The sequence below is a fragment of the Lepidochelys kempii genome, chromosome 21 (assembly GCF_965140265.1).
Source record: "Lepidochelys kempii isolate rLepKem1 chromosome 21, rLepKem1.hap2, whole genome shotgun sequence".
Classification (NCBI taxonomy): Eukaryota; Metazoa; Chordata; order Testudines; family Cheloniidae; genus Lepidochelys; species Lepidochelys kempii.
In genome coordinates this window covers 1,273,101-1,297,989 of record NC_133276.1, presented here as the reverse complement: position 1 = coordinate 1,297,989, position 24,889 = coordinate 1,273,101, and the positions used below count along the sequence as shown (strand labels likewise).

The 24,889-nt window shown below is 53.1% G+C and overlaps 2 protein-coding genes across 11 annotated transcripts; one reads left to right on the top strand and one right to left on the bottom strand.

Annotated features, from left to right (window-relative positions):
- Positions 1-20: 20 nt before the first annotated feature.
- AP4B1 (adaptor related protein complex 4 subunit beta 1) lies at positions 21-12,917 on the bottom strand. 7 transcript variants are annotated; one of them, XM_073319656.1, is made up of 10 exons: positions 12,694-12,913; positions 11,789-12,013; positions 10,343-10,473; positions 9,588-9,735; positions 8,344-8,840; positions 6,200-6,283; positions 5,122-5,225; positions 3,001-3,208; positions 2,307-2,549; positions 21-2,048 (listed from the first exon to the last, which is right to left on the bottom strand). In XM_073319656.1, the coding sequence occupies exons 1-10, from the start codon at positions 12,804-12,806 to the stop codon at positions 1,555-1,557; spliced, it is 2,247 nt and encodes a 748-aa protein (XP_073175757.1). In that variant the 5' UTR covers positions 12,807-12,913; the 3' UTR covers positions 21-1,554. The 7 variants fall into 7 exon arrangements, with proteins under 7 accessions (XP_073175757.1, XP_073175751.1, XP_073175752.1 ...); XM_073319650.1 differs by having other exon boundaries at positions 21-1,982; positions 2,265-2,549; positions 12,694-12,912; XM_073319651.1 differs by lacking the exon at positions 6,200-6,283 and having other exon boundaries at positions 21-1,982; positions 2,265-2,549; positions 12,694-12,915.
- On the top strand, positions 12,676-24,889 carry DCLRE1B (DNA cross-link repair 1B). Of its 4 annotated transcripts, XM_073319661.1 has the most exons (7): positions 12,933-13,167; positions 14,715-14,936; positions 15,504-15,669; positions 16,063-16,245; positions 16,625-17,182; positions 19,419-19,487; positions 20,841-24,889. In XM_073319661.1, the coding sequence occupies exons 1-7, from the start codon at positions 12,988-12,990 to the stop codon at positions 20,864-20,866; spliced, it is 1,404 nt and encodes a 467-aa protein (XP_073175762.1). In that variant the 5' UTR covers positions 12,933-12,987; the 3' UTR covers positions 20,867-24,889. The 4 variants fall into 4 exon arrangements, with proteins under 4 accessions (XP_073175761.1, XP_073175760.1, XP_073175759.1 ...); XM_073319659.1 differs by having other exon boundaries at positions 12,677-13,167; positions 15,504-15,566; positions 16,095-16,245; positions 16,625-24,889; XM_073319658.1 differs by having other exon boundaries at positions 12,930-13,167; positions 16,625-24,889.

Here is a 24,889-nt window from a genome sequence, read left to right as displayed (position 1 = left end):
CACGCTGGGCAGTTAGGACATCATTGTAACTTGGTGCTTTACTCAAACAGATCAGACAAAAAGGAAAAAAAACAAGTGAAGGTTTAAGAGAAAAAGCCTGACCAGGAGTTGGCCAAGGACAACTATAAGAAATCCACGGAGATAAACATCTAAAAAAATAAAGAGTAGACAGAATATACCCTACCTTAGTAGAAACATGAGAATAGTGAACAAGGAAAGCCAGAAAAGGGGAGGGAAAAAGAAAAAACAATACTGAAACACAAGGCTATGCATGGCTGTGAGAAATATCCAGAACTGACAAGCTGCCCCACATGGATCTAGTGGGAAATTAATAACTGACCAAAGCAGAGGAACGTAAAGAATACGGTGAATGAAAGCTGCAGCAATAAAACCAGGAACATGATACACCACACTGCTGGACAGAGCACTTTACATAACCGTCCTAGTTAAAAAAGCAACAAGTTTGGGTAAAACCTGGTTTAAAAAACAAAACAAAACAAAATATTCCTCTTGTAAATATATAAGTTAGCTATGTCAACTGCAACGGTGCAAAGATTAGTGTGAGCAGTAAAGAGTCAGCTGGCCCAGTGACCTAGTCAGGCTGTGCCGTATTAATTCATGCCCACTGTGGCCTTAGGAGAACTCACTCACTCTCAGGTGTTCTTATAGTTCCATCACCACAGAACCTAAAAGCTGAGGTGAGACTTCAGAGAGGCAAATTCTTCCTCTGCAATGATGTATTTCAGTTAGAAAATACATTAGGTTTTTTTTAAATAAAAAATCCTGATTTTTAGAAAACAGGTGCTCTCCCCTACGTCAAATCCCTTTAAAGCAGAGCTCCTAACCCCGAAGGGACGCTCCCCACAGAATTGCATCCACCGATGGACAGATTAAATCCCTTGAGAAGAGAACCAAACCAAGCACTGGAAAATTCTCCCCGAAACAGAGCCAAGGAGTTATTCTGCCCTCTCTGCACCTCTTAACACAAGAGAAGCAACTCCAGGGTCAAATTCTCAAAAATGCTTTTCACTGGTTACCCATAATTCTAACTAAACCTGGGGCTGTGCCCACCCTGACTTGTTTGTTTCTGGTCCTGAGGAAGTACGACTCACGGTCACAATTCCTAGTCAGCTATCAGCTCACTCCATTCCCAAAGCTCTCTCGAGAGATCTGATGCCAATATTTAATATCTCTCTCTTACTCATGTAACTAGCACTGGAGTTGCTCCTGCTTCAGTGACCACATCAAAAGCACCATACTGATGATCCATCCCCCAGCCTCCAGAGTTGTGAGATCTTGATGTATTTTGAATCTCTCCCATGCACCTGTTATAATGCAGTATGTGAAGAAACTAGCTACACTCACATCATAAGCTGGGCCACACACTATTCCCACTGGCACTAAAGGCACCTCTAAGGCAGATCAGGAGCTGTTCGAGGCTCTTACAAACAGTTTAGAAGAAGAGCAATTTAACTTCAGTAACACCACTCTGAGCTGTCGAAAAGATCTTCCCTACTCCCCGAGTGAGCCTGCTCTGAGCAGGGCCTAGAGGAATCAGGATTTCAGCCCTAGGACTGTCCCCATTACAGTCCTTAACACTGAGATAAAGTATTGCAGCGCCTCAGTCCTCTCCTCACTCTGCTTCACTGAAACCTGCATCTCTGAGTTCTCGGTCTCAAGCACCAGTTCTGTTAGGAAGAGACAACCAGACTCATCCTGGGCACTGAGATAGGCCTTCCATGGCTGGGCACCAGCTTTGCTCATAGCAATAGTCTGGATGTGGACAACCTGAAGTGCAGTCTGTATGGTGTCTGGGTGAGCAGCTCCACGCCAGGGCAGAGCCTGCTGGCAGTTCACGTCCAAACTCAGCCAGGTCTTCTCAAACTGCTCCGCAGTCAGGTGTGCCTTAGGGATTAAAGTCAAGCCAGCTGAGTCGGAATGAACCTGGAGAACTTCCTTATTCCCTTCTGAAATCAGTGATTCTGAAATCAAATATGGAACAGGGTGAGAAACGGCACTGGGAATGCTGCCCACAGTATCACCAAGACCTATCAGCAACAGAAACCCGGGAAGTGTAATGCCTCCAATATTCCACCAGGGTGAGCACACTGTGGTCAGCCAAGTGTTAAGTGAAAGGCTCAGACCCCATAAGAGCCTTTTGTACTCAAGGCTTCAGTGCTAAAACCTGGGATCCTCCCAGAGGATCAAACATAGGAAGATTTATCAATGGGGGAAGGTATTTTTCTAGCTGAATGTGTGACTACCTGTTCCTGCAGTCATGGGAGCAGCACAGTGAAAGCCTCCACAGCGAGGCTCCATTGCCCAGTTAGCAGTGACAATTGCCCAGCATGCTTTCCCATATACGGGCACCAACGTGTTAAACTCTGAAGCCCATTTGTTCACAGGTCGCTCAGCCTGATCCTCCAGGAGTCCCAGAGAGGGATCAGACTTGGGGCTGCACAGCACCCGCTTCGCTTCTTCCACGCCAGCTTGTAAGAGACGATAGTAGAACAGCCCCCGGTCCCGTACCACCATATCAGTCTCTTCCTCTGGAAAAACGAACACACACACGTTCACTCAGGGCATGCTAGAACTCATAGATCAGACGTCAATGGACAACCCTTAGCTGGTACATACCAACAGGCTCACACCTGTATCCTGAGTGCTGTCCATTTCCTCTACCACTTTGCAGAGCTAGGGGCCAAACAGCAGCAGGAGTAGCAGCAGCTAGGTGGTAAATAGGGGCAAGGGCAAAGAGGCAGACAGGAAGAGGGCTAGATTCTGCATTTGCGTCCACATAGAAGGATTTCAAAAACTTATTTTAAAACTAGTCCGGATCTTAGAGCTGAGGAGTTTCTACCACAAAATTCTCCATCTGTCACTGCAGTGTGCGCGCGAGTCCCCAGCAGGGACACACCCACCTATGCAGTAATACAGCAGGTGCCCTGACAAATTTAACACAGGGCTGCAGGCATGAGAGTCTCAGCAAGATGTACCCACCTATGCAGTAATAGAGCAGTCGCCCGAGTATGTCCTGGCATTCAGCAGGACGAAACAGGAAGAGTCTGACCAAAGCTGTCAGCAACTCCATCTTCACTGCTGGAAATGTCTCCGATCTCACATTCTCTACAAAGTCCTCCAGAACATAGGGAGCACTGGGAACTCTCTCCCCATGCACTCCCAGGAGCCAGATCAGCGCTTGCTTGCCCTGGGGAGTCAAACAACACCACCAGATACTCAGAGCCAAGCCACTCCACACTGCACTTCTAGTGCAATCTGTGACCAAGTACCTTTGACACCAACTGGCAGAAGGCACTGGGGTACATAGGAGTACAGGGATCGCCTAGGTTCACCAAAAGGGGTCATGTGGTGGCCATAATCATTGCGAGATGTATGTAAGGAAAGCATGAGGAGTTATGTATATGTGCTGAAAATTATGTTCTCTAGGTTTTGTAGGTAAAGGCAGGTCACTCAAAGATACTGTGCCTTGAGAGAAATTTCTCCAGACAGGAGATGGGAGACCTGGTGGACCATTGTGTACCGTGGGTCTTACAACAGAAGTTTAACATATTAAATCAAACGCTAAAGAAGAGCTTGCAAAGACTTCTGAAGGAAATTAATAGGAACTGCTGTGGGAGGGGTAGAAACCTATTTTCAGGTAAAGATCAAAGGTCTGGTCTGGAATATCTGGGGCTCCACAGAAACATCCTGGCATCCTTCAATCTCTGAAGACATGTGGCTAGTAAGACTGAAGTTATGAAAGGGGATCTCAGCCATCCTGGCTAAAAACACTGAGAAAAGGACATGGAGTAAGCTATCCTGTAGGAGACGGGGAACGTCTTGTGAGTTAAGTTTTGGCTCTAAAAGGCACATCATGTTATGATTTTCCTTTACATGTAACCATCTGTTTCTAATATTTTTATTTACTATCATTTGAACCTCTGCTCTTTGATAAAGTTATTGTTTTCACTATAAATCTATTTAAGTGCTGTGTGTTAAGTGGAATGGGGATCCTGAGTTGAATCCTGTGGAAGCAGTTGCACACTGTTCTTTTGGGAGTAGCAAAGCTAAGTTCTGTGAATGTTCAGGGGAACAGGAGCTGGTTAGTCCAGAATGGTGCTTGGAGGACTCAGGGGTTGGTACATGCCTATTGCTAACCTATAGAGAGAGTGCAATGCCTGCGGACACCTGGATGGCAGTGTTTGTATTACGGGAGACTGGTGCAGCAGGCACTGACAAGACTTCCTCACGCTAAGGGCAGGAAGTAGTGAGGTGCCTCATAACTCTGGGTACCCCTGAGAAGAATCTCTCCACCACTGGAGCATCAGGTGGACTGGGAACCCCTGCCGGCAGCTCACCAGGATGCCTCTCAGCTCAAAACTGTTAATTGGGGAGAGGAGTATTCAAGACAAGAGTCTCCCTATACAAACAAAGGAACACCCAGCACTTAATACCAGGCTTTTCCTCTCCAAAGCACTGGACCAGCGCGAACCAACCGCCTTACAAGTCCTGTGAAGCAGGACTATTGTAATACCCTTTTACAGACCGGTGAACCACAGCGGAGAGGAGATGGGACATGCCCAGGCAATAGCATGATTCCATGTCAGAGCTGGAATAGAATTCTAGAGTCCTAGCTCTCAGGCTAGTTCCCCAGACCACATTTCTGTATGCCTTAAATACCGTGGTTATCTGAGGTTAAGGGAAGTGGTGGGATCTCCGTTGTCCTAGCCCAAAAGGGGCCACGTACAGACAACTGGGCTGACATCACCGTACCAAGGAGGGGCCTGCAAACAGCGCTGCTCTAAACTGCCAAGCAGCAGGTGCTCACAGATTCAAAGGCCAGAGCTCCCCTGCACCCCATTGAGAAGTTCTTCTACAGCCTAGGAGCTCCCATCATCCAGATGCTCTTGAGATTCAGCCTGAATTTGACTAGGAGGGATGGGACGTAACTGAACAAAGGCATACTCCCTCATCCCACCCCAAATGATTCCTCTCCCTCCGTGGTGCTCACACCCTTCAAATACTTGTTTGGCCACTCCAAGCAAAGCTGGCTCTGTTTATCAGAGTTCTACATGACAGGAGAAGGATCGCCATTTGGTTAACTGCATGAAGCCTCCCTACCTCGCTGTCCTGCATGGCCTCCTCACAGCTGGGCAGAGCCTGGCACACAGCCTCAGTGCACTGGGGACACAGCCACACCAGATCCCGAAAAGCCTGCACCACAGCTGCAGTGGAACAGAATGCTCAGCATGTAACAGCAGCTTTTTAAAGTTACCACCCAAGAGAATAATTCACCACCTATCAGGTCTGTCCGATTCGGAGTGAGCCAGGTCAGTGCAGCACTCATTCATGCTATTTGGAGCACTTTTCTCCAAAGCCTCACAACACTGGGGGTTGCCATAGTAAATGTAAAGCCTTTGTTTCCCCCATCCAAAATTGAATGTTTAAATGGCAAAGATTGCTTCTTTGGCTGCAGTGAAGCAATCTTCCCCAGCCATCCCCTCTCCTTGAGAAGGCAGACTGACTGACTGTCTCACAGTGACAGTGATTTAAGGTGAGTCTCATCAGCACTCTACAGCAACTGCTGCCAACTTATAAAACTTACCAAATGAATTAATTTTCAGAATGTATTTGCGACTGTAAAAACCTGCGATTTTGAAAGCCCATAAAAAGTGGAGCAAAATTATTCAAAAGAAGCGAGAGATAGTAAAGCGAGAAATAGTAAATTATGTTAGATCTGAAAGCAGCAGGAAAATCAGAGACAGCAGAGTCAGTTACATCAGTGACTGAAATTACAAAAGTGGCAGAGACTAAAGCAGTCAGTGGGAAACAACTTCAAAGTCAGAACTTTCAACCAACTTGACCTTTATAAAAGAGCCATTAAAATCTCAGTACAGTCCCTCACTCCTTGAGCTAGCAGATTCAGTCCATATCACACGGTGGATGGGGCTGTGTCCAGTCCCCGCTTAAGCACAAGGAAGGTAGCTAAGATGGGAGAAGTTATAAAGTCCAGACAAGGAAGATGCCAACCAGGTTAGAAGCCACACATGATCATCTTGCGGTCACCTGGACAGGGATTTCCCAAATCCCGGCCCAGAGTTACATAACTCTACCAAAACTAGATGTTCTGGTGGTGAGGCCATTTCCTGGAAGTGTGAAGCAGGCAAACCCGAGAACTCAGCCACAAGCAAATCCTTACCTGAAGTGATATGTTCTTGCTTAAGCCCTAGGAGCTCCGTTAGAATCCCCACACACTGCTCCGTGTACGTCCTGGCAATGCTGCCTGAGGAGGCACCAAGGGGAACAAGGCAAGCTTTGGTCAGAGAAACAGACAGGCATGCCTACACCATCCACCACAAAGTCATGTTAGAGTGATATTTTACCTCATCTGAAAACACCTGTTAGCCTGCTATTACGGCAGAGAAACAATCTACAGGTTGGTCCTGCTTTGAGCAGGGGGTTGGACTAGATACCTCCTGAGGTTTCTTCCAACCCTAATCTTCTGTGATACCACTCACTACAGCCAAAAAAATGAAAAAAAATCCTAAGGAAAGTCCTCTAGTTCCCTCAGCACACACACGAATGAGAGAAAGCCTGGTACACTGTAGCCAGACAGCCAGCCCCCCCCTCTCAGACCAGCATTGCTGGAAACACAGGAGGAAGCAGGAACAGGGCACTTAACATATATTCCAGCACAGCCTTTGAAGCTGTGAAAGCACAGGTGTGCTGCTACAATGTGCCTCTGGGAACAGATACAACGATTAAGCTCACAGCAGGCAGAGGCCCTGTGACAGACATGGCTCTTAGCCCCAACTAAATAGCGTGATGCACACACACCAACATCCTAGTTGGGAAAATATTTACCCTGATAAAAGAAATGTCCAGTAGTCGACACTTATTGTTTCTCTCCTTTGCAAGTGTAAACTACTCTTGCGAAAGCTGGCGTCACCCCGACAGACCAGCCTCAATTTGGCATAAGAAAGGAGAAAGAGAATAAAGGAGTACAGAGGTATAAGTAGGGGACCTACAGCACCATGATTTTTGAGTGCTTTTCACTATCTATCTGCTGGTCAGATAAGTGACAGCCTCCCAAGGCTTCTGCAGCTAAGAGGGTCCCTACGCCTTGTCCCTTATTCGTCTTTCTGCGGAATTGAGTGACCGATCCTGGCTTGGCACCGCTGGAATCGAGAGATGCAAGGAGGGTAAGAAGCACCCACACCTGATCTCCTATCTTTAGTGTACACATATTTTGAAATAGAGCTCTATACTTTGTTTTCTTTCTTTGGGATTGTGGCTTCAGTTTTGTAACTTGTTTGTGTGTGTAACATCTCTACATTTAAATAAGTAGGCACTAGCAATTTTGTAACCACATGATTAGAATCTAGCTTAATAAATTTTGGTAACCATTTATGCATAAGCCTGACTTGTTTTCTCTGGTTTACTGTAAAGCAGCCAACACAATTAAAGAACCTCAGCCGTTTTGGCTCTAAAGCCTGGCCATTAGGTGAGAGTACTAAGAGCCTAGCGTTGAGTTGTGCCGCCTCCACGGGGCAAACTCTTGGGGCACCTGTCAGTCAATCCTGGCTGCCCGCTGCGAAGGAGCTCTGAGCTCTAGCAGTTAAAGTCACGGGTGTGGAGAGGCTCTTAGTGCTGCCATTGGGGCACCTGTCAGTCAGTATTGACTGCCCGCTGCGAAGGAGCTCTGAGCTCTAGCAGTTAAAGTCACGGGTGGTTAGGACCTTGGGGCATCCGTCAGCCTAGCCCGGGCTGCCCGCCGCGAAGGGACAGTGCGTCCTAGCGGTTAAAGTCACGGATGGTATAAACGGGCATAGCTGGCACCTCACCAAACATCCTTGGCCGTCGGCTAACATACACCTAAGGGAAAAATCCATTCACAAATAAAAAACAGATATTTTAAATGCAACATTAGGGATCCCAAACAACTTTAACTCTGCCCCCCTAGCACTACCCAGAAATTTAGAGCCCACCCATCCACCCCACAGGTTCATTACAATTCCACGTTTTCATGCTCACTAATAAGATGGGTGGTTGGGTAAAGTCCCCTCATGTGCACATCAGCGAAGCCCAGCCTACCAGGAGCCTATGGCTTGCGAGCACCCCGCCCAGGCAGAGCAATTGTGAAATGCTCAGCACAGCACAGGCTCAGGAACGCATTCGTATTTCTGGGGATCTGGCTCAGCCCGGGGTGCAGCACACCGGGACGGCTCTGACCCCGAGTGCTCTTTCGTCACTGGCCTAGGCTTGTTTCAGTGGAGAAAGACCTATTTGAGAGATTTCAGAGACAACCCCCAGGTGTTTCTGAAGCAAAAGCAGAGCTCTTACCTATGGCGAAGATGGCCCCCTGGGCAAGCTCAGCTGACACATCAGTGCAGTAACTCTTCAGCTCCTCCAGCACCTGCTGCACATTCTCATCATTCACCAGCTCACACAGCACCTCCATCTTCTGGGATTTGATGTAATGGGGCTCCGAGTAGGAACAGAAGAACTTCTTGTAATAGCTGCTAAAGTGGCCAGGCAGGCTTCCCAGGATCTGGCGCACATGACACAGGGCAGCGAAGCAGAGCTCCCGGCTCTCGGAGCTGCAGGCCGCCAGCAGTGGCCCCTTCACTCTAACTAGTACATCTGTCTGTACCTGTGGGAAGTCCTTGGCCAACACCAGAAAGAGTTTGGTGGCTGCCATCACAACACTGGGGCTGTTGCTCTTGAGGGACCCGTCTAGTAAGCTGAGGATGTCGAAGAGTTCTTCCTCACTGCGGGGTTTGTAGCGCAGCAGGAAGGCCAGCACCTCACTCTGTCCCCACTGGTCTAAGTCAGACATTCTGCCAAGAAAAGTATCACGGTAAACAGGTCACAAAATATGCAGCACTACACAAGGATCATTCCAGGGTAGAGCCTGCAGCTGTTGCGCTTTGTATGGTTTCAGTACACCCACCAGTTGCCAGGTTTGTACCAGCGTTCTCTCTCAAGGGAACCAATCAGTTCACATGCACATTGAAGCTGAACTCTGTCTCAGTCACTCACACCTGCCCTCAAGCACTAAACCAGAGAGAAACACTGAGAAGGTGCATGGCTTGAGCAACAGAGAAAGGATGCCATTCCCTTGACCAAACCAACCCAGACCTGTCTGAAGAGAAGCTGATTCCTTCAGACACTGGACACCATCCCTGCCACATTACACATATTGGGATGCAGTGGGACAGACAGGCTAGAACAGCTGGTCCTACACTGATATGCCCCAGCTGTTGTTAGGGAAGAAAAAAGTTATAGATAAGCTAGGATACAACTTGTAAATCTAAATAAACCAATAGTTGGTTACATATTTCTCCTGGAATCTCAGGTTGGTTCTCTGCATCACTGGGAAGGCCTCATATTTCACATGTGACAGTGAGGTTAATCTGGCACTCTCCTATAATTTGTGGGCGAGAGAACGACTTACACCACTGGAATTTATTTCCAAAGCCTCCTCTCAGCTCTGCCAGGAACTGTGACATCTGCTCTGCTGACATACAGAACAGAAGGGGATTTCACTAGAGTGAAGCTTCCAGCTTCTCACACAGAGAGCAGACCTTTTGAGAAGGTGGTGGGCTATGGGCTTGTTGATGACAACTCCTCCTTCCCGCCTCAGAATCTCTTCTAGAGCCCTCAGACAATTCACCACTACAATGGGATCTTGGTCACGAAGCAAACTGTATAGCTCATTCACCAGCACACCATCTGCAGAGACACAAAGGCACTTAGATCATCAGAGACTCAGAGGCACTGCATCCATTCAGGCAAGACAGTCACCGTCCACGAGCAGCCTCAGGAATATGGGGACCACGACACAGGGCCTGGGAGGGAAGAATTGTTACCAACAAACTACAAACACCCTTGACTTTCCAGTAACATTACAGTACGGCATAGGTATTCTCTAAAGAGCCCTCTCTACACAATATCACTGCACGGGTGGCAGTCAGGTGCTAGAGGAAGAGGCTCACACATACCACAGAAAAAGAAGCAGGAAAGGAAGAGTTCCAGCCCAGTGAGGAAGCAGATATAAAAGGAGCATTCCTCTGTGGAAACTCACCCTGCCAGATCTCAAATGCCCAAGAAGCAGATTCCATTAGGGATTTGCCTTATGTTCACAGGCTGCCCTCCCTCCTTTCCCCTTCCCTCCACTCCTATGCCAACGCACAACCAAGTGAATCCGGGCCAAACAGGGAGCCTTGACTCTAAAGAGCAGCATCTAAATGAGTTGTATGTATCTTATCTAGTAATGAATGCTCTAGGACAAAGTATGACCATACCCCCCCTTCCTCAAGTGCAAAATCTGACTACTTACCCACTTCGGTGTCACCTTGGAGTTTCTGCATCTTTGCACAGCCAAGAACAGCTACTCTCCTCACATAGGACGCTTTGTCTCGCAGGCCATTCAGAATGGGCTGCTGGATGTACTCCTGTATGCCAGGCATCCTATGAATAAGTATGTATCATGCTAGATTCATCCAAAATTCCTCAAGATATCCTATGGTGCTCCCCCATCTACAGCAACCACTTTTACAAACCAAGGGCTTTCCTTGCTGTTCTCTTCCAATAATTCCCCTACATACCGGTAACCATTTCCCATTCTGTGCACATCTCTTTTGCATCTTTTGAAATAATTACACAGCATAAAGAAAACACTCAAGGTATTTCTGTCATTTTTGAAGTCCTGAGTCCCCATCCTGTGTGTTTAGAATGCCCAGGCACTGCTATTCAGATGAGTACATTAGAAAGCCAGAAGGGATCACTGCGATAATCTAGGCTAACTCACTGCATAACACAGGCCACAGAATGATCCTGAATTAATTTTCATTTGGCCCAGAGAATATCTAGAAAACCATCTCATCTTGATTTAAAAGTTGCCAGTGGAGAATCCATCATAACCTTTGGTAAATTGTCCCAATTGTTAATCACCCTCAATGTTAAGAATTTACTCCTTACTTTTAGTTGAATTAGTCAAGATTCACCTTCCAAACACTGGATCTTCTTATATCTTTGTGTGCTAAACTGAAGAACCGATTTCTAAATATTGGTTTCCAGGGATTTGTAGTTTGTGGTCAAATCATCCCATTTCTTTAAATAAATTTAAGGAACGCCCTATAACACTCGGTCTGTGTCTACGCTATGCACCTTTTAGTGACACAGTTGCGCAGCGTAGCCGCTGCTTGTCAGCAGGAGAGAGCTTTCCCGCCAACAAAAAACTTCCACCCCCAACAAAGGGCAGTAGCTTTGTCGCAAAAGAGCTCTCCTGCCGACAAAGCGCCGTTCACACCAACGCTTTTCATCGGCAAAACTTTTGTCCTTCGGGGTGGCTGTTTTTCCCCACGCTACGGAATGACAGCCCTTTTGTTGTTCAGGGGCCAATGCAGACCAGCGGGGCTCAACCTATCTGCCACTGTGGGCTGCATCCAGGGCTGGCCCTGCGGTTCTCAGGACCTGCCATGGGCCACGGGGGCGGCGGGCGGAGAACCGCTGCTCGCAGACGCGCTTTCTTTCGTCCTCTCCGTGGCCCGTCCCGGAAGCCCGCCGGCTGGTCCGCATCCTTCCCGAATCGCCGCCGCCAAAGCTGGCTGCCCCAGCGCCCGACCCAGAGGGGCGGCCGCCTCCCTTCCTTGGCCGGAGTGCCCCGCGGCCGCCAGGCCCGGCCTCTGGGTGACGGGCCCGAGGGCGGGACGCCCCGGCCAGCGCGGCCCCCGCGGCCACAGGAAGGGTCCCGGCCCCCGGCCCCGCCAAGGCGCTTCCTTACCGGAGGCCGCACAGGCTGCGGAGCGCGAGGCCGCGGACGGCGGGGCTGGGGTCGGAGCAGTCTTTGCGCAGGGTGTTGACGGCCAGCAGCGCCAGGCCGGGCTGCAGGGCCGCGTACGTGCCCATGTACCAGTAGACCAGCTTCTTCTGCACGACGTCCCGCGTGGCGCCGGCCTTCACCATCTCCGCGAAAACCCCGGACACGTCCGCGCCTTGCGCCATGCGCCTGCAACCGCCGCGCGGGCGGCAGAGAGCGAGGCCGAGCTCAGGGCAGGGGCTCGCGCGCTCCACACCCCCCCCCCGGCGCCCCGCGCCCTCTCCCCCCCCGCCCCCTCCCACCGCGCGGGCAGCAGAGAGCGAGGCCCAGCTCAGGGCAGGGGCTCGCGCTCCCCCCCCCCCCGCGGCCCGCGCCCTCTCCCCCCCACCCCCTCCCACCACGCGGGCGGCAGAGAGCGAGGCCCAGCTCAGGGCAGGGGCTCGCGCGCTCCACACCCCCCCCCCCCCCCGGCGCCCCGCGCCCGCGCGCTCTGCCCCCTGCCCCCTCCCACCGCGCGGGCGGCAGAGAGCGAGGCTGAGGGGGGAGGGACAGCTCAGTGGTTTGAGCATTGGCCTGCTAAACCCAGGGTTGTGAGTTCAATCCTTGAGGGGGCCATTTAGGGATTTGGGGCAAAAATTGGGGATTGGTCCTGCTTTGAGCAGGGGGCTGGACTAGATACCTCCTGAGGTCCCTTCCAACCCTGATATTCTATGATTCTATGAGCTCAGGGCAAGGGGCTCGCGCGCTCTCCCCCCCCTCCGGCGCCCCCCCGCGCGCGCTCCCCCCTCCCGCCGCCCCGCCCCCTCCCGCCGCGCGGGCAGCAGAGAGCGAGGCCGAGCTCAGGGCAGGGGCGCGCGCACGGGCCGTACCGGATCACGCGCAGCAGCACGTTGCGGAAGCGCAGCCGGTCGGCCTGCGCGTGGCGGTTGGACAGGGCTCGGCGCAGCTCCGCCACGGCATCGTCCGTGCCCCAGTGCGGCATCCCCGCGGGCCCGGCGCGCCGAGCACCGCGCTGTCGTGATGTTGTTCTGGCAGGCACCGCCCCACCCGGCTCTGCCGGATCGGCGCAGGAAGTCCCGCCCCAAACCGACCGTGCGAGCGGTAACACCTCTCACTACGCATGCGCCCTGAACACGACCTAGAGGGCCGCCGTCGCACTACGCATGCGCAGCACATCCTACGTCCTCGGAGAGTACGGCCCCGCCCACCACACCAAAAGAACGCATGCGCCTAATCGGCTCTACGACCGTGATGCACGTCGCGCTTGCGCAGTGCCGCTCGCTGGCGCTGCCACTCAAGTCACCGGCGGGAACTGGACGTTGGGGAACAATCAGGGTGATCGGGTGAGGCAGAACTGGGGGCTCGCTCTGGATCCACCCCCCCGCCCGCGCCCCCCGCCCCCGACCCCCACCCTCCTCGCCCCGCAACCACCACCCGCGCCCCTTGGTCCCGCCCCGCCCTCACTCCGGATCCACCCCCCCGCCCGTGCCCCCCGCAACCTCCCGCCCGCGCCCCTCGCCCCGCCCTCTCCCGCCCCGCCCGCGCCCCTCGCTCCCGACCCCCAACCTCCTCCCCCCACCCCCCTCGCCCCGCAACCACCACCCGCACCCCTTGGTCCCGCCCCGCCCTCACTCCGGATCCACCCCCCCGCCCGTGCCCCCCGCAACCTCCCGCCCGCGCCCCTCGCCCCGCCCCTCGCTCCCGACCCCCAACCTCCTCCCCCCACCCCCCTCGCCCCGCAACCACCACCCGCGCCCCTTGGTCCCGCCCCGCCCTCACTCCGGATCCACCCCCCCGCCCGTGCCCCCCGCAACCTCCCGCCCGCGCCCCTCGCCCCGCCCCTCGCTCCCGACCCCCAACCTCCTCCCCCCACCCCCCTCGCCCCGCAACCACCACCCGCGCCCCTTGGTCCCGCCCCGCCCTCACTCCGGATCCACCCCCCCGCCCGTGCCCCCCGCAACCTCCCGCCCGCGCCCCTCGCCCCGCCCTCTCCCGCCCCGCCCGCGCCCCTCGCTCCCGACCCCCAACCTCCTCCCCCCACCCCCCTCGCCCCGCAACCACCACCCGCACCCCTTGGTCCCGCCCCGCCCTCACTCCGGATCCACCCCCCCGCCCGTGCCCCCCGCAACCTCCCGCCCGCGCCCCTCGCCCCGCCCCTCGCTCCCGACCCCCAACCTCCTCCCCCCACCCCCCTCGCCCCGCAACCACCACCCGCGCCCCTTGGTCCCGCCCCGCCCTCACTCCGGATCCACCCCCCCGCCCGTGCCCCCCGCAACCTCCCGCCCGCGCCCCTCGCCCCGCCCCTCGCTCCCGACCCCCAACCTCCTCCCCCCACCCCCCTCACCCCGCAACCACCACCCGCGCCCCTTGGTCCCGCCCCGCCCTCACTCCGGATCCACCCCCCTGCCCGTGCCCCCCGCAACCTCCCGCCCGCGCCCCTCGCCCCGCCCTCTCCCGCCCCGCCCGCGCCCCTCGCTCCCGACCCCCAACCTCCTCCCCCCACCCCCCTCGCCCCGCAACCACCACCCGCACCCCTTGGTCCCGCCCCGCCCTCACTCCGGATCCACCCCCCTGCCCGCGCCCTCCCCCCTGCCCGCAACCTCTTCCCCAGCCCCCGCCTGTGCCCCTCGCTCCGGATCCACCCCGCCGCCCCGCAACCTCCCCCCAGCCCATGCCCCTCGCTCCCGACCCGCAACCCCCCCCCCCCACTGGTGCCCCTCACTCCCGACCCGTAGCCACCCCCACTGGTGCCCCTCACTCCCGACCCGCAGCCCCCCCCACCCTTCCAGTGCCCCTCACTCCTGACCCGCAGCCCCCAGTAAACTCTGCTGATGCCCCAGAACTGCAACCTTGGGGGTTTTAATGGTGGAAATGTGGCTCTGTTTTGCAGTGCGGTGTCCTTTGCCAGCCAGGTGCCCAGGCCATGAATGGGGCTCTCATCCCAGGCACGCCCATTGCAGTGGATTTTTGGAGCATCAGGAAAGCCAGCCATGCTCGCGTGTTCTTTCTCTCCCACATGCACTCTGACCACACAGTGGGGTTGTCCAGCACCTGGCACCGACCCGTCTACTGCTCTCCCATCACGGGGCGAATCCTGCACCACAGGCTGAAGGTAGGAGTCAGCCCACGGGAGCAGACTGCAGCTCGGGAGGCCAAGCCCATGGTTTGCATATTCCTTGGATAAAGCCGAGCGTCAGAAGGGTCAGAACACAGTTACTGTGTTTGCTACCCAGGAGTCTGTGATGAGGAAGGGGCGTCTTGGGACCAAGCTTTTTTTTGGGGGGGGGGGGCGCAGGCGCGGTTTAAGAATCATTGTTTTTCGTAATGAACGAAGAGCGACTCAGACTGAGAGTGATCTGGCTGCAGAGCTCTGCCCTGCGGCTTGCTGAGGAGAATGGAACCCGTCCCTCAGGAGACGCTCTGGTCGGATTGCGGCACCCGATTCCTGGAGCAGAGCATTCTCTCCCCTGGGGCCAGCCAAGGGGGCCTCCTGCCCAGGCAAAGGCAGCACAGGTCAGGGAACTGCCTGGGTGAATAGCAAAGTATAGCCCAGGGAATGGGGTTGGGTCCCCAGGGCAGCTGATCAGCTAAGTGAATGGGGAAGGAGGCCTCATCCTCCTGTTGGGAGGGAGCAGGTCAGAGGCCGCCTCCACCTGACCAGCCCTGTGCTTCCTTCCAGGTGGCGGAGCGCTGGATCTGGCCCCTGGAAGTGGGGCAGAGCCACCTGGTGGCTCTTGATGAGGTTGGTAAAAGGACCATGACAGTGACCCTGATAGATGCCAACCACTGCCCTGGCTCAGTCATGTTCCTCTTTGAGGGCCCCTTTGGTGTCATCCTCTACACAGGTACGAGCCCCCAGGGCCCAAAGACCCCCTTTGCCTTCCTGCCCAGCTCTGAGTGTGTTTTGTTCTAGGGTCCTTGCCAGAGCCCTGTGCTTCCACCACAGGTCACCCCCTGACGTTTCCTGCACACCCCAAGCCCTGCCTCCTGTCCCAGGGTTTATGGGCTCAGAAGGGGAGTCCTACCAGCACCGCCCCTTGGGGAGAAATTCAGGTCACTCACCAGGCCAGGGATCAAACTTGCATCATTCAGGTGGCAGTCTGGGCCTAGAGCCAGCAGGCGGTGGGGCTTTGGCAGGCAGAGGATCTAAGGCAGGTCTCTGCCGTAGCAGTGCAGTGGGTGGACCACCAGGCTGGACTCCCACAGTTCTGTGTGTTCGGGGTTTTGTCTTGTGCCAGGTGACTTTCGTTACACTCCCACCATGCTGCAGGAACCGGTGCTAAGGAACCAGAAACGAATTGATGTTCTCTACTTGGACAACACAAACTGTGACCCCCTGGGCGACCTGCCCTCCCGCCAGCAGGCCACCCAACAGATCAAAGAGCTGATCAGGGCCCACCCAAATCACCAGGTCAAGATTGGTGCGTAGGCATCACGGCATGTGGATGGGACTGGCTCCAGAGCTGGGGGCTGACGGGAGGGAATCGCATTAGGAGGGGACGTGGGGTGGGAGAGGTATGGTACCTCGCTGCACCTGGGTTGTGCATTTGGACTGGCTCAGAGCACAGATGTAGCTAAGTTTCATTCCTTTGAGGTGTGCTGCGTGGAGCAGGTGGTGGTTTTCCTTCCCCCTCCAGCGTAGATTGGCAGGGCAGTGCCTGTCTCTTGCTGGGTGCTGGGCCCAGTAACCTATAGGCCCCACGCCCTTTGCTCCCGTCCTGGTAATGATCCTTTCTTGCTGCCTTTGCAAAACACTGTTTAGGTCTGAGTTCCTGAATCCCCTTATTTGCTCCTTCCCAGGGGTCTACAGCCTGGGCAAAGAGTCGCTCTTGGCGGACTTGGCCTTAGAGTTTCACACCTGGATCGTGGTGAGTCCCAAGAGACTGGAGCAGATGAAAGTGCTGGGCCTGGTGGATGTGTTCACTGCCGAGGAGGGGGCTGGCTGGATCCATGGTGTGGACATCTCTGAAATCTGCTGGGAAGCCATGATCAGCTGGAACCAGCAGCGCCCCACCATTGCCATTCTCCCCACCAGCCGTCCGGTGAAGATCCCTCACCCCAGCGTTCACCTCGTGCCCTATTCAGACCACTCCTCCTTTCCAGAGCTGCTGGAGTTTGTACAGTGGCTGAAGCCCTGCTCCATAGTTCCAATTGTCAAGAGAAACATGTGCCTGCCATACCTGGAGAAATACCTGAGCTCTGACCACAAGGCATCACCTGAGCCCGGGATTCCAGAGTCTGGGCAGAAGTTCACGCAGCTGAGAGAGAGCAGGGAGCAGCAAAGAGCCACGGAGCCCCTGAGAACAGCTGCCCAGCAGCCTGTGCCTAGGAAGGACTCCTTTGCATCCCCAGAGAAAGGTACAAACTGGCTGGAGCATTTTGGGGATGTGACGATTGGCCAGCAGAACTCCTCGGAGCAGCCTAGGGACCCCGACACCTGTTTGCAAGGCGGCTCTGTGTGTTGCAGGGGGGAGAGGGAGGGAATCAAAGTGGAGTTATGCCAGCTGCATGGTGCCCAGAGGCAGCTTTTTTCAGCACAGCCCAATACACAGACACCTGCCAGAAGGCAGCCACTGCCGCCCAAGGACACCAGTGCCCGGAGGTCCCAACGCAGCACAGAGGGCACAGAATGGCCACACACGAGTTCTTTATCCTGGCGAACAGGGAAGAAACACACCTCCCATGCCAGCCCATGCCAGTCTCCCCTGGAGGACTGGGCCCCCTTAACGCTGGCCTCCGTGCAGAAGAAGGCAGCTCTCCTCTCATATAAAAAGAGTTTAACCTGCCTTCAGACTGAGGAATTTCTTCCTCCAGGAGCAGCTGGTGACTGTGGCAGCCTGGCCAGTTGGCCCCCTGTGGCCAGCAGTCATGTTGCCCGTGGGCTTGCGGAGGAGTATTTGCTTGCTCCATTAAACACCCTAAAGCAATACTCTGCGGAGAGCTTTGACCAGCAGATTGAATACTATTTCAGGAGAGGGGAGGGGCCCTAACAGCCAGCACATGTGCAGCTAGCAGCAAAGGTCCTGTTCTCACAAGTGTTGTGTCAGTGTGTGCCGTCTGCCAGGGCCTGCTCTGAGCCAGCCAACAGGAGATGGTGCAGCTCGGGGCTTTACGCTGAAAGCTTGAGAGGACAATGGCAGAGTTTGCAGCAGCTCCTAGATTCTCTTTTTATTGGTTTCTTGAACGTTCTAAAATTGCAAGTTTGTTGTGTCATTACTGGCCACAGTATGAGGATGACTCCCAAGGACTATCTGTGATTCTGTCCGTGTCCTGGGGTGGTACCCTGGCACTCGTGCAAACGCAGATCCCAGGAGGACACTGTGTTCGCTGCACCTTATGGCAAAGGGAATTGGAATGGTTCCTGGGAGGTGAGCTGCAGGGGGCTGGGCGTGAGCTCCCAGGCCTGACTTTGCATTCATGTTCCTATGAGATAAGAGAACCATTCTCCTGCTTGATAGCAAAACAAGAAGGAAGTTTGAGAGCCCTATCTTCTCCCCCCTGCTGTTTGCATTCCTAGCTGCTGACACAGATTGGTGTGTGCTAAGCTATCCTAGGGACTTGGGAGCTTGTTTAAGAGAGACAATAAAGTGAAGAGCTTTCAGGCCTCGCTGAGGCTGTATTTAGAGATACTAATATCACAGGCTTGTGGGAGGCACTCCCGGGGGACACAGCATCTCACCCTGATTGGGCCAGCTTGTGGTGGGAGCTGTAAATGCTCTCTTGTGTTACAAACTGGGACAGGAGGAATTCTGTGAATTCCAAGGACTTGGGTCTCTGGTGCCCTTTGTTGTATTGTTTGGATTCTCTACGTTCATTTGTGAACTGTTGTTTCTTCTCTCTCTGACTGAAAAAAACCCTCCAGCCCTTGACCCTTGTGCCCATGTCAGAGAGTCTGCACCTGGTCAGACCAGAACGACAGCCCCTGGCAGTGTGCAAACTCCATGCTCCTTCGCTGGGTTAAAAGTCACAAAGTCTGTGGCTCTTTCAGTGCTGCCAGTGTTAGCCATGCTGCCAGCCGAGATGAGAACGTGCTCGCTCTCTTGCTGGGTTAAGCTAGATTCTGAAGGAAGCGATTGCTGCCTTTTGGTTCTGCTGAGCTGGACATAACCAGCCTTGCTCTCCTTGGCGTGGGATTTAGGAACAGCTTAGCTCAGCTGACCTCAAGGTGACCCTCTGTGGGCATTTCCTTTACTTGTACCTGCTTGGGCAGGTGGCATCTTTGTAGTTTTCTTAGGCAAGTGTTTGGCCTGCTGCTTTGTGCCTGTGCTGGCAGCAGGCGGGGTACAGGGGAGATGGCAGCCTTCAGGTGCTTAGTGAGCGACTCCTAGCCTGGAAGGGTTGAGGTCCCTGACAGGCTGTACCCTGGCGAAAGGGCTTTGCTGTCACCCCCACATTGATCCCCTGTACAAGTGAAGTGAGGGTTCTCAGCGGAATGGCTGTCTGCCCAGCAAATCCCCTGCTGGGGCACTGATAAGCAAAGGCCAATTTCTGACACACCCGCTGGATGTCAGGGAAAGGTGTGTCCTTCAGAGTCACTGTGAGCCCTCCCAGGGTCCCCTCTAATTTTGTTGTCTGGTTGCTCCTTGCTGTACAGAAGGAGGCTGCTGCACTGACCTTCCCTCCCTAGTGCCTGAGGAGCATCTGGTGAATCGCTGTGTCTGGGGTAAGCTCTGAAAATGTGTGGAGAAAAGTGTTATTTATACAAAACTCAAATAAACCAAGCTGAAAGAATCTGGCTACTGTTGTGGTGCTGGAATAATCAGCCTGTCCCATTCTGGCCTTCCAGTTGTTCTTGGGAAGGCACACAGCTGCAAGCAGCCGGAGTGTACTGCTGGATAATCTCCGGTTGTTCAGCTAACCATGCCCCATGATCCTTGTGCCAGCGGAGCGTCAGCATGGTGTTTCCAGGTGTGCATGCTGCAAAGCCCTGGCTACGTGGTGCCGTGTTCTCTCAGACGGGGCTTGGCAGGAGCATTAAAAACCAAGTAAGGTTTCCAGCTAGCACTGTGTCTGCTGGGGAACTTAGGTGTCCAAGGAGGGACCTCGCCAGGATGGGTCTGATTCCCTCCCTGCCAGCCGCCCGTAGAGCTGCTGCTCAGAGTCTGTGCTGGAGTCACTGGAACCTGCTCCTGGAGACCGAGACCTGCATCAGCCTGTGATGTCTGCGAGCTGGATTACAAGCACTGAACTCAGCCCAGACTGAGGCTGCCCAGCAATATCCTTGGGGCCTTAAGGGCTGCTCCTAACCTGCACTACATGAGGCAGATTGTAGCCCCATGCAGGGTATGGTCCCGCCAGGTGGTACTGACCGGCCCTTCCCATCACAGCTGGCTCCCCACCTCTCTGGGCTGCAGGCCATGCTAAGGTGGGAGGGGCTTGCTGTGACCAGCCCTGTGACAGAGCAGGGGAATGAACAGTGGCGTAACACTCCCACGTACCATCCCGGAGGCGCCACTCACCGCAAGTCAGCCATATGTTTGTACAGGTTCTGCAGGCCTCCCTGCAGTGTGGTTTGGAGGCGCACCTGGCTAGCGCTGGATTACGTGTGTTGGACCCCAGGTGCGAGGCATGCAGTAGTGGCTGAATTCAGCTTTCATCTAAAACCAAAACTTGCTCTCATTGTTCTGAAGAAAATCTTGAGCCCAGGACCCATGGAGGCAGTGGGGTGACGTCTGCCCGAGCCTGCAGGGCAGCCTTCTTCAGAGGGAGGCTCAGCAGACACAACACTAGAGCCAGAACCAGGCAGATCAGGCCCTTCCTGCTCGGGCAGGACCCCCTGGGTGAGAGAGGTTCAGGCAAAGTGCTGAGTTTGGTGGGATCGGCTGCCCCTTGGTGGGGCTCACGCTCCCATTCTCCTGCGGTCTTGCGGCTCCACAGGTCGGTTTTGGATGATGGCTCCCATGCAGCATTCCCTTGGGGCACCAGAATGGGAGGTTGTGTTGACTGCCCGCCTTTCAGGACAGGCTTCGCTCAGCAGTGGAACAGGTGACAATGATGTGTTTCAATTGTCCACCAGGCAGCTGCGTTCATCCTGCCCCTTGAGCCGAGCAGGGTGGGTCACACGGCAGAGCTACTGTCTCAAGCTAACCGAAGGCTCAAGGAGACCTTGCCGCACTAGCTACACCCAGGTACACGACAAGGTGACAAGATTTTCTGCACAACTGTGAGGGCCAGAGAGAACGATGGCACAGCTACACTACAACCTGCTGCAGGCGCAAGTCCCGTCAGCATGAAGCTGCTGCAGAACATATGTTGCTTGTGTGTATGCGCGCTTGGCTCCTTGCATCGGTGCCGCGCGTGCTCACCGGGAGCGCTTGTGTCAGTACGCAGCAAGTGCACCCAGAGAACATCTGGCCACTATCCAGTCCCCTGTCTTTTGGTGGTTTGATAGTGCATGGCAGGGCTGAACTGAGACACGCAGGGGTGACTGGGAGCGTGCAACTTTTCCCCTCCCATACTGTTGCCTGTACCCTGGAAACACCAAGCTGAGGATGTCACTGTTTCCTGGCAGGGAGTGGCAGGGGCAGGGATGCCATGTGGAATATTGGGGGAGGAGGGGGGGTAGAGAGGACTTGCAATGGTGGAGTCCCATTTTCCAGGCTCCTGTTCTAACCACTAGACATGTCCCTGCTTTTCTGAGTAGCTGTGTAGTTCTCTTCTGCCATATGCTGTAAATGACCAATGTGGTTTGAGCAGTTGCAAGGATCCTGCCCTCAGGTTTACAGCCCTGGCTGTTAGTCCCTTGCAGTGATAGATAAGCAACCTACCCCTTGGTGAATGGCTCAGCCAAGTGCTGTCGCTGTGCTTACTCTTCAGAAAGTTAACCCACTTCTTTCCACCACCCAAACCCCGTGAACGTCCTACAGGCCGAGCGTCTGCTCCCAGCGGCTGAACGTAGTGAGAAGCTGCAGCGAAAACTCTGGGTTCTGCTACTGGAACATAAAAGGTATTTCCTGCCATTTAGTGGACATGACTTCAATTACATAGGAGCAGGGGAACCTAAAGCCTCTCACACAGGTCTAAAGGGTAGAAAAATTTTGCAGGAGAGTCTGAATAATGGTAGAAGTGAGGGAGATCTCCACCACAAAGCTGCCTGTGTGTGAGGCACATTCAAGGGCTTCCCAGAGTGCCAGATGGGTGTTTCTGCTTCTGTTGGACCCCAAGGCGCTTTTTTCTGTGTGACAGCTGCCGCTTTCTGGGGGGGGCCTGTCGTGCCTCCGTGGGTCACAACTGAGACTACCAAATTCAGGAGAAGCTGCTGGGGAAAAGGGCTAACACACCCCAAAACTGGTGGTTATTCTATGAGATATACCAAACCAGCAACAAAATAAACTTATGTCTCACCACATTGGCTAACAAGAAGTCAGAAATGCAGCCTCTTTCGGTATTCCAGTCATGGATTCAACACCCAGACACCAGATTTAAAGATGGGTGGTTATTTGAAACCAATTTCATCAAACAAAAGGGTTCTGATCCCAAAGGACCAGCCACATACCCAGGTCAATATATAACTCAGATCTTCCCCAATAATCATGCTATTGCCAATCCTTTAGTATTTCAAATCTAAAGGTTTATTTATAAAAGGAAAGAGAAAGGAAAGTGAGAGTTTAAAATTGGTTAAAGGAATCAATACATACAAAAGTTGCAAAGTTATTGGATCGGGCTTGTAGCAGTGATGGAATAAACTGCTGGCTTGTTAAGTCTCTGCTTGCTTCCAAATCATTGGAAAGTCCTCAGTACCTTGGTTAGAATGCTCCCGTTAGTATAAATCCATAGTCCCGAGGTTTGAGCAGGAAAGAGGCAAAATGGAGGTGCTTCCAGGGCCTTTTATAGCTTCTGCCAAGTGAAGAGAATCCCATTGTTCTCACTGTGGAAAATTACAGGGAACAAGATGGTATTTGGAGTCATGAGCAAGTCACACGTCCACGCATGCTTCACTTCACATGCCATGGCAGTGCTTTAACATGGCTTGTGTGGTCGCGGCAGAGCGCTGGGAGAGCTCTCCCAGAGCTCTAAAAAACCCACCTCCACGAGGGGCGTAGCTCCTAGCGCTGGGGCATTGTCTACACTGCTGCTTTTCAGTGCTGAAACTTGCAGTGCTCGGGGGTGTTTTTTCACACCCCTGAGCAAGAAAGCTGCAGTGCTGTAAAGTGTCAGTGTAGACAAGCCTTTAGTCATAGCAGAAGTCATTACCCATACTCCAGGTAGAACATTCACAGGAAAGTCCATTAAATGTAGGTAGGCATCTTCCATTGTGAGTTAAGTGTTCTTTGATGGGCCATTTGATTTGAATAGTTCCTTCGCAGTGTGCTGGCTAAACACCTGGTTGGTGTTTTCACAGGAGCAAACATTTAAAATACAGGTACATAGTTAATATTCATAACTTAAGATACAAAAATGATAAATACAGACAAATAGCATAATCGCATTCAGCCAATCATAGCTTTTCTATTGACACCTTACTTGACACACTTTGTATAACATTTCTTGCAATTATATAACAGCAGTAGCAACACTGATTTACATGATCATATTTTAATCAGATAACGTCATAGGGCCCCTCCAGTGAGAGCATGGTCAGAGCCAGGCGCAAACATATTTTATGGGAAGAGTTGGAAAAAGCCACCCTGGCACCCCCACTGCCAGCTTCTAAGACACTTTTGATCTCTTATCCCATGAAGTTTCCCAGCTGTGGAAAAAAAAGGCCTGCATGCTTTTCCCCTGTAACTTTTCTGTTCCTAACACTGTTTCAACTCCACCCAGAGGAGAGCAAGTCCAGGCAATGTGCCGCTATGTCATCTCAACCTGCTCTGACAGCGTGGTCCTGAAACCCCTGTGGCTGCCTGGAGCCCTGCCTACACTTATTGCTCATAGACATGCCACAGTGATAGCAACAGCCCTGGTGGGACATAATGAGTGTTAGCACAGCCATGAAGCGAGGGTCCTGCATCATGTGGGTTGTCCAGCCTGGCCCATGTCATGATGTTCGCTGTGTCTGAATGTTGGAGCTGAGATTTATGCTAGCTGCCGTGCTGGGGACTGGCTGTGCCCTCCCATGCAGTGAGCCAGCCCCAGGAACAAAATGTGAAATATAGCCTTTTCTATAAACATGCAGTGACCCAGAAAATCAGTCATTCAGGGATGAGCTGTGATCAGCTTGCCGGTCATGCCAAGGAATGAACTGGCCACATGTGCGTTAGGCTAGCAGGACTTTGGTTCTAAGAACAGATGTAAAATAGTATATCCTATAAGTTCTGCAGCAGCCATGGATCCTTTAAGATAAACTCATCCCTCACTGCCCTTCCCATCTGGGTCTTGAGCCACTTCCTGAAGACGTTTTAAATGTGGCTCAGAACTTCATCAGGCCAAAATGGGTTAGCCAGCCAGTGAGAACACGTCTAGAGGGTGTTAGAACCATGCTATGGAATGTGTTTGGTGTTGCCTACATTTGGCATGGTTGTGAGACCCCATACTCCTGTGTTCACATCCTACATTCTATTGTCATAATCTTTATATGAAGATTTGTATCTTTTGAAAACGTATAATTTGCTGGTCATTACTGATAAATTGTGTGTGGTAACACTGTTTGTGAAGTTATAAAATTCCACTGTATGGTGTTAACACATGTTCCAAACAGTGGTTGGCAAACAGGTCTGTCTCAAATAAAGGAATATGTGGTCTGCTTAACTTACACATAAGCTGTAAACAGACTCATCAAGGAGGAAGGGCAACAAAAGAATCTCCCAACAGGTGAGGAAAAAACAGAAGCCAACATCCTTCCCCATAGACTCTTGTCTCCTGACGCACACACTCTCTCTCCTCTCCATCAGTTCACTACACCAGAAGGGACAAAGGAAACAGCCACTGACCCAAAAGTTTGGTCAGTAAGAGCTGCTGAGAGCATTCGGTGAGAAAGCTTTGCTTTAAATTTAACAGTTTGTTAAGTTAGGCACCAGCTGTGCTTTAGCTTGTTTTTATTGTAACCGTTTCTGACATTTAATGCCTCATTAATTGTACTCACTTAAAATCTCTCTTTGCAATTAATAAACTTGTTCTATTGTTTGA

Excerpts from the sequence above, each read along its gene's own strand:
- DCLRE1B (XM_073319658.1), top strand. The coding sequence starts at position 12,988 with ATGCGCAGCACATCCTACGTCCTCGGAGAGTACGGCCCCGCCCACCAC. Across the intron at positions 15,670-16,062 it reads TGGTGTCATCCTCTACACAG|GTGACTTTCGTTACACTCCC; the intron begins GTACGAGCCCCC and ends GTCTTGTGCCAG. Across the intron at positions 16,246-16,624 it reads AAATCACCAGGTCAAGATTG|GGGTCTACAGCCTGGGCAAA; the intron begins GTGCGTAGGCAT and ends GCTCCTTCCCAG.
- AP4B1 (XM_073319656.1), bottom strand. The coding sequence starts at position 12,806 with ATGCCGCACTGGGGCACGGACGATGCCGTGGCGGAGCTGCGCCGAGCC. Across the intron at positions 10,474-11,788 it reads CGCAGCCTGTGCGGCCTCCG|GATGCCTGGCATACAGGAGT; the intron begins GTAAGGAAGCGC and ends ACTTATTCATAG. Across the intron at positions 5,226-6,199 it reads GCAAGAACATATCACTTCAG|CTGTGGTGCAGGCTTTTCGG; the intron begins GTAAGGATTTGC and ends GTTCCACTGCAG.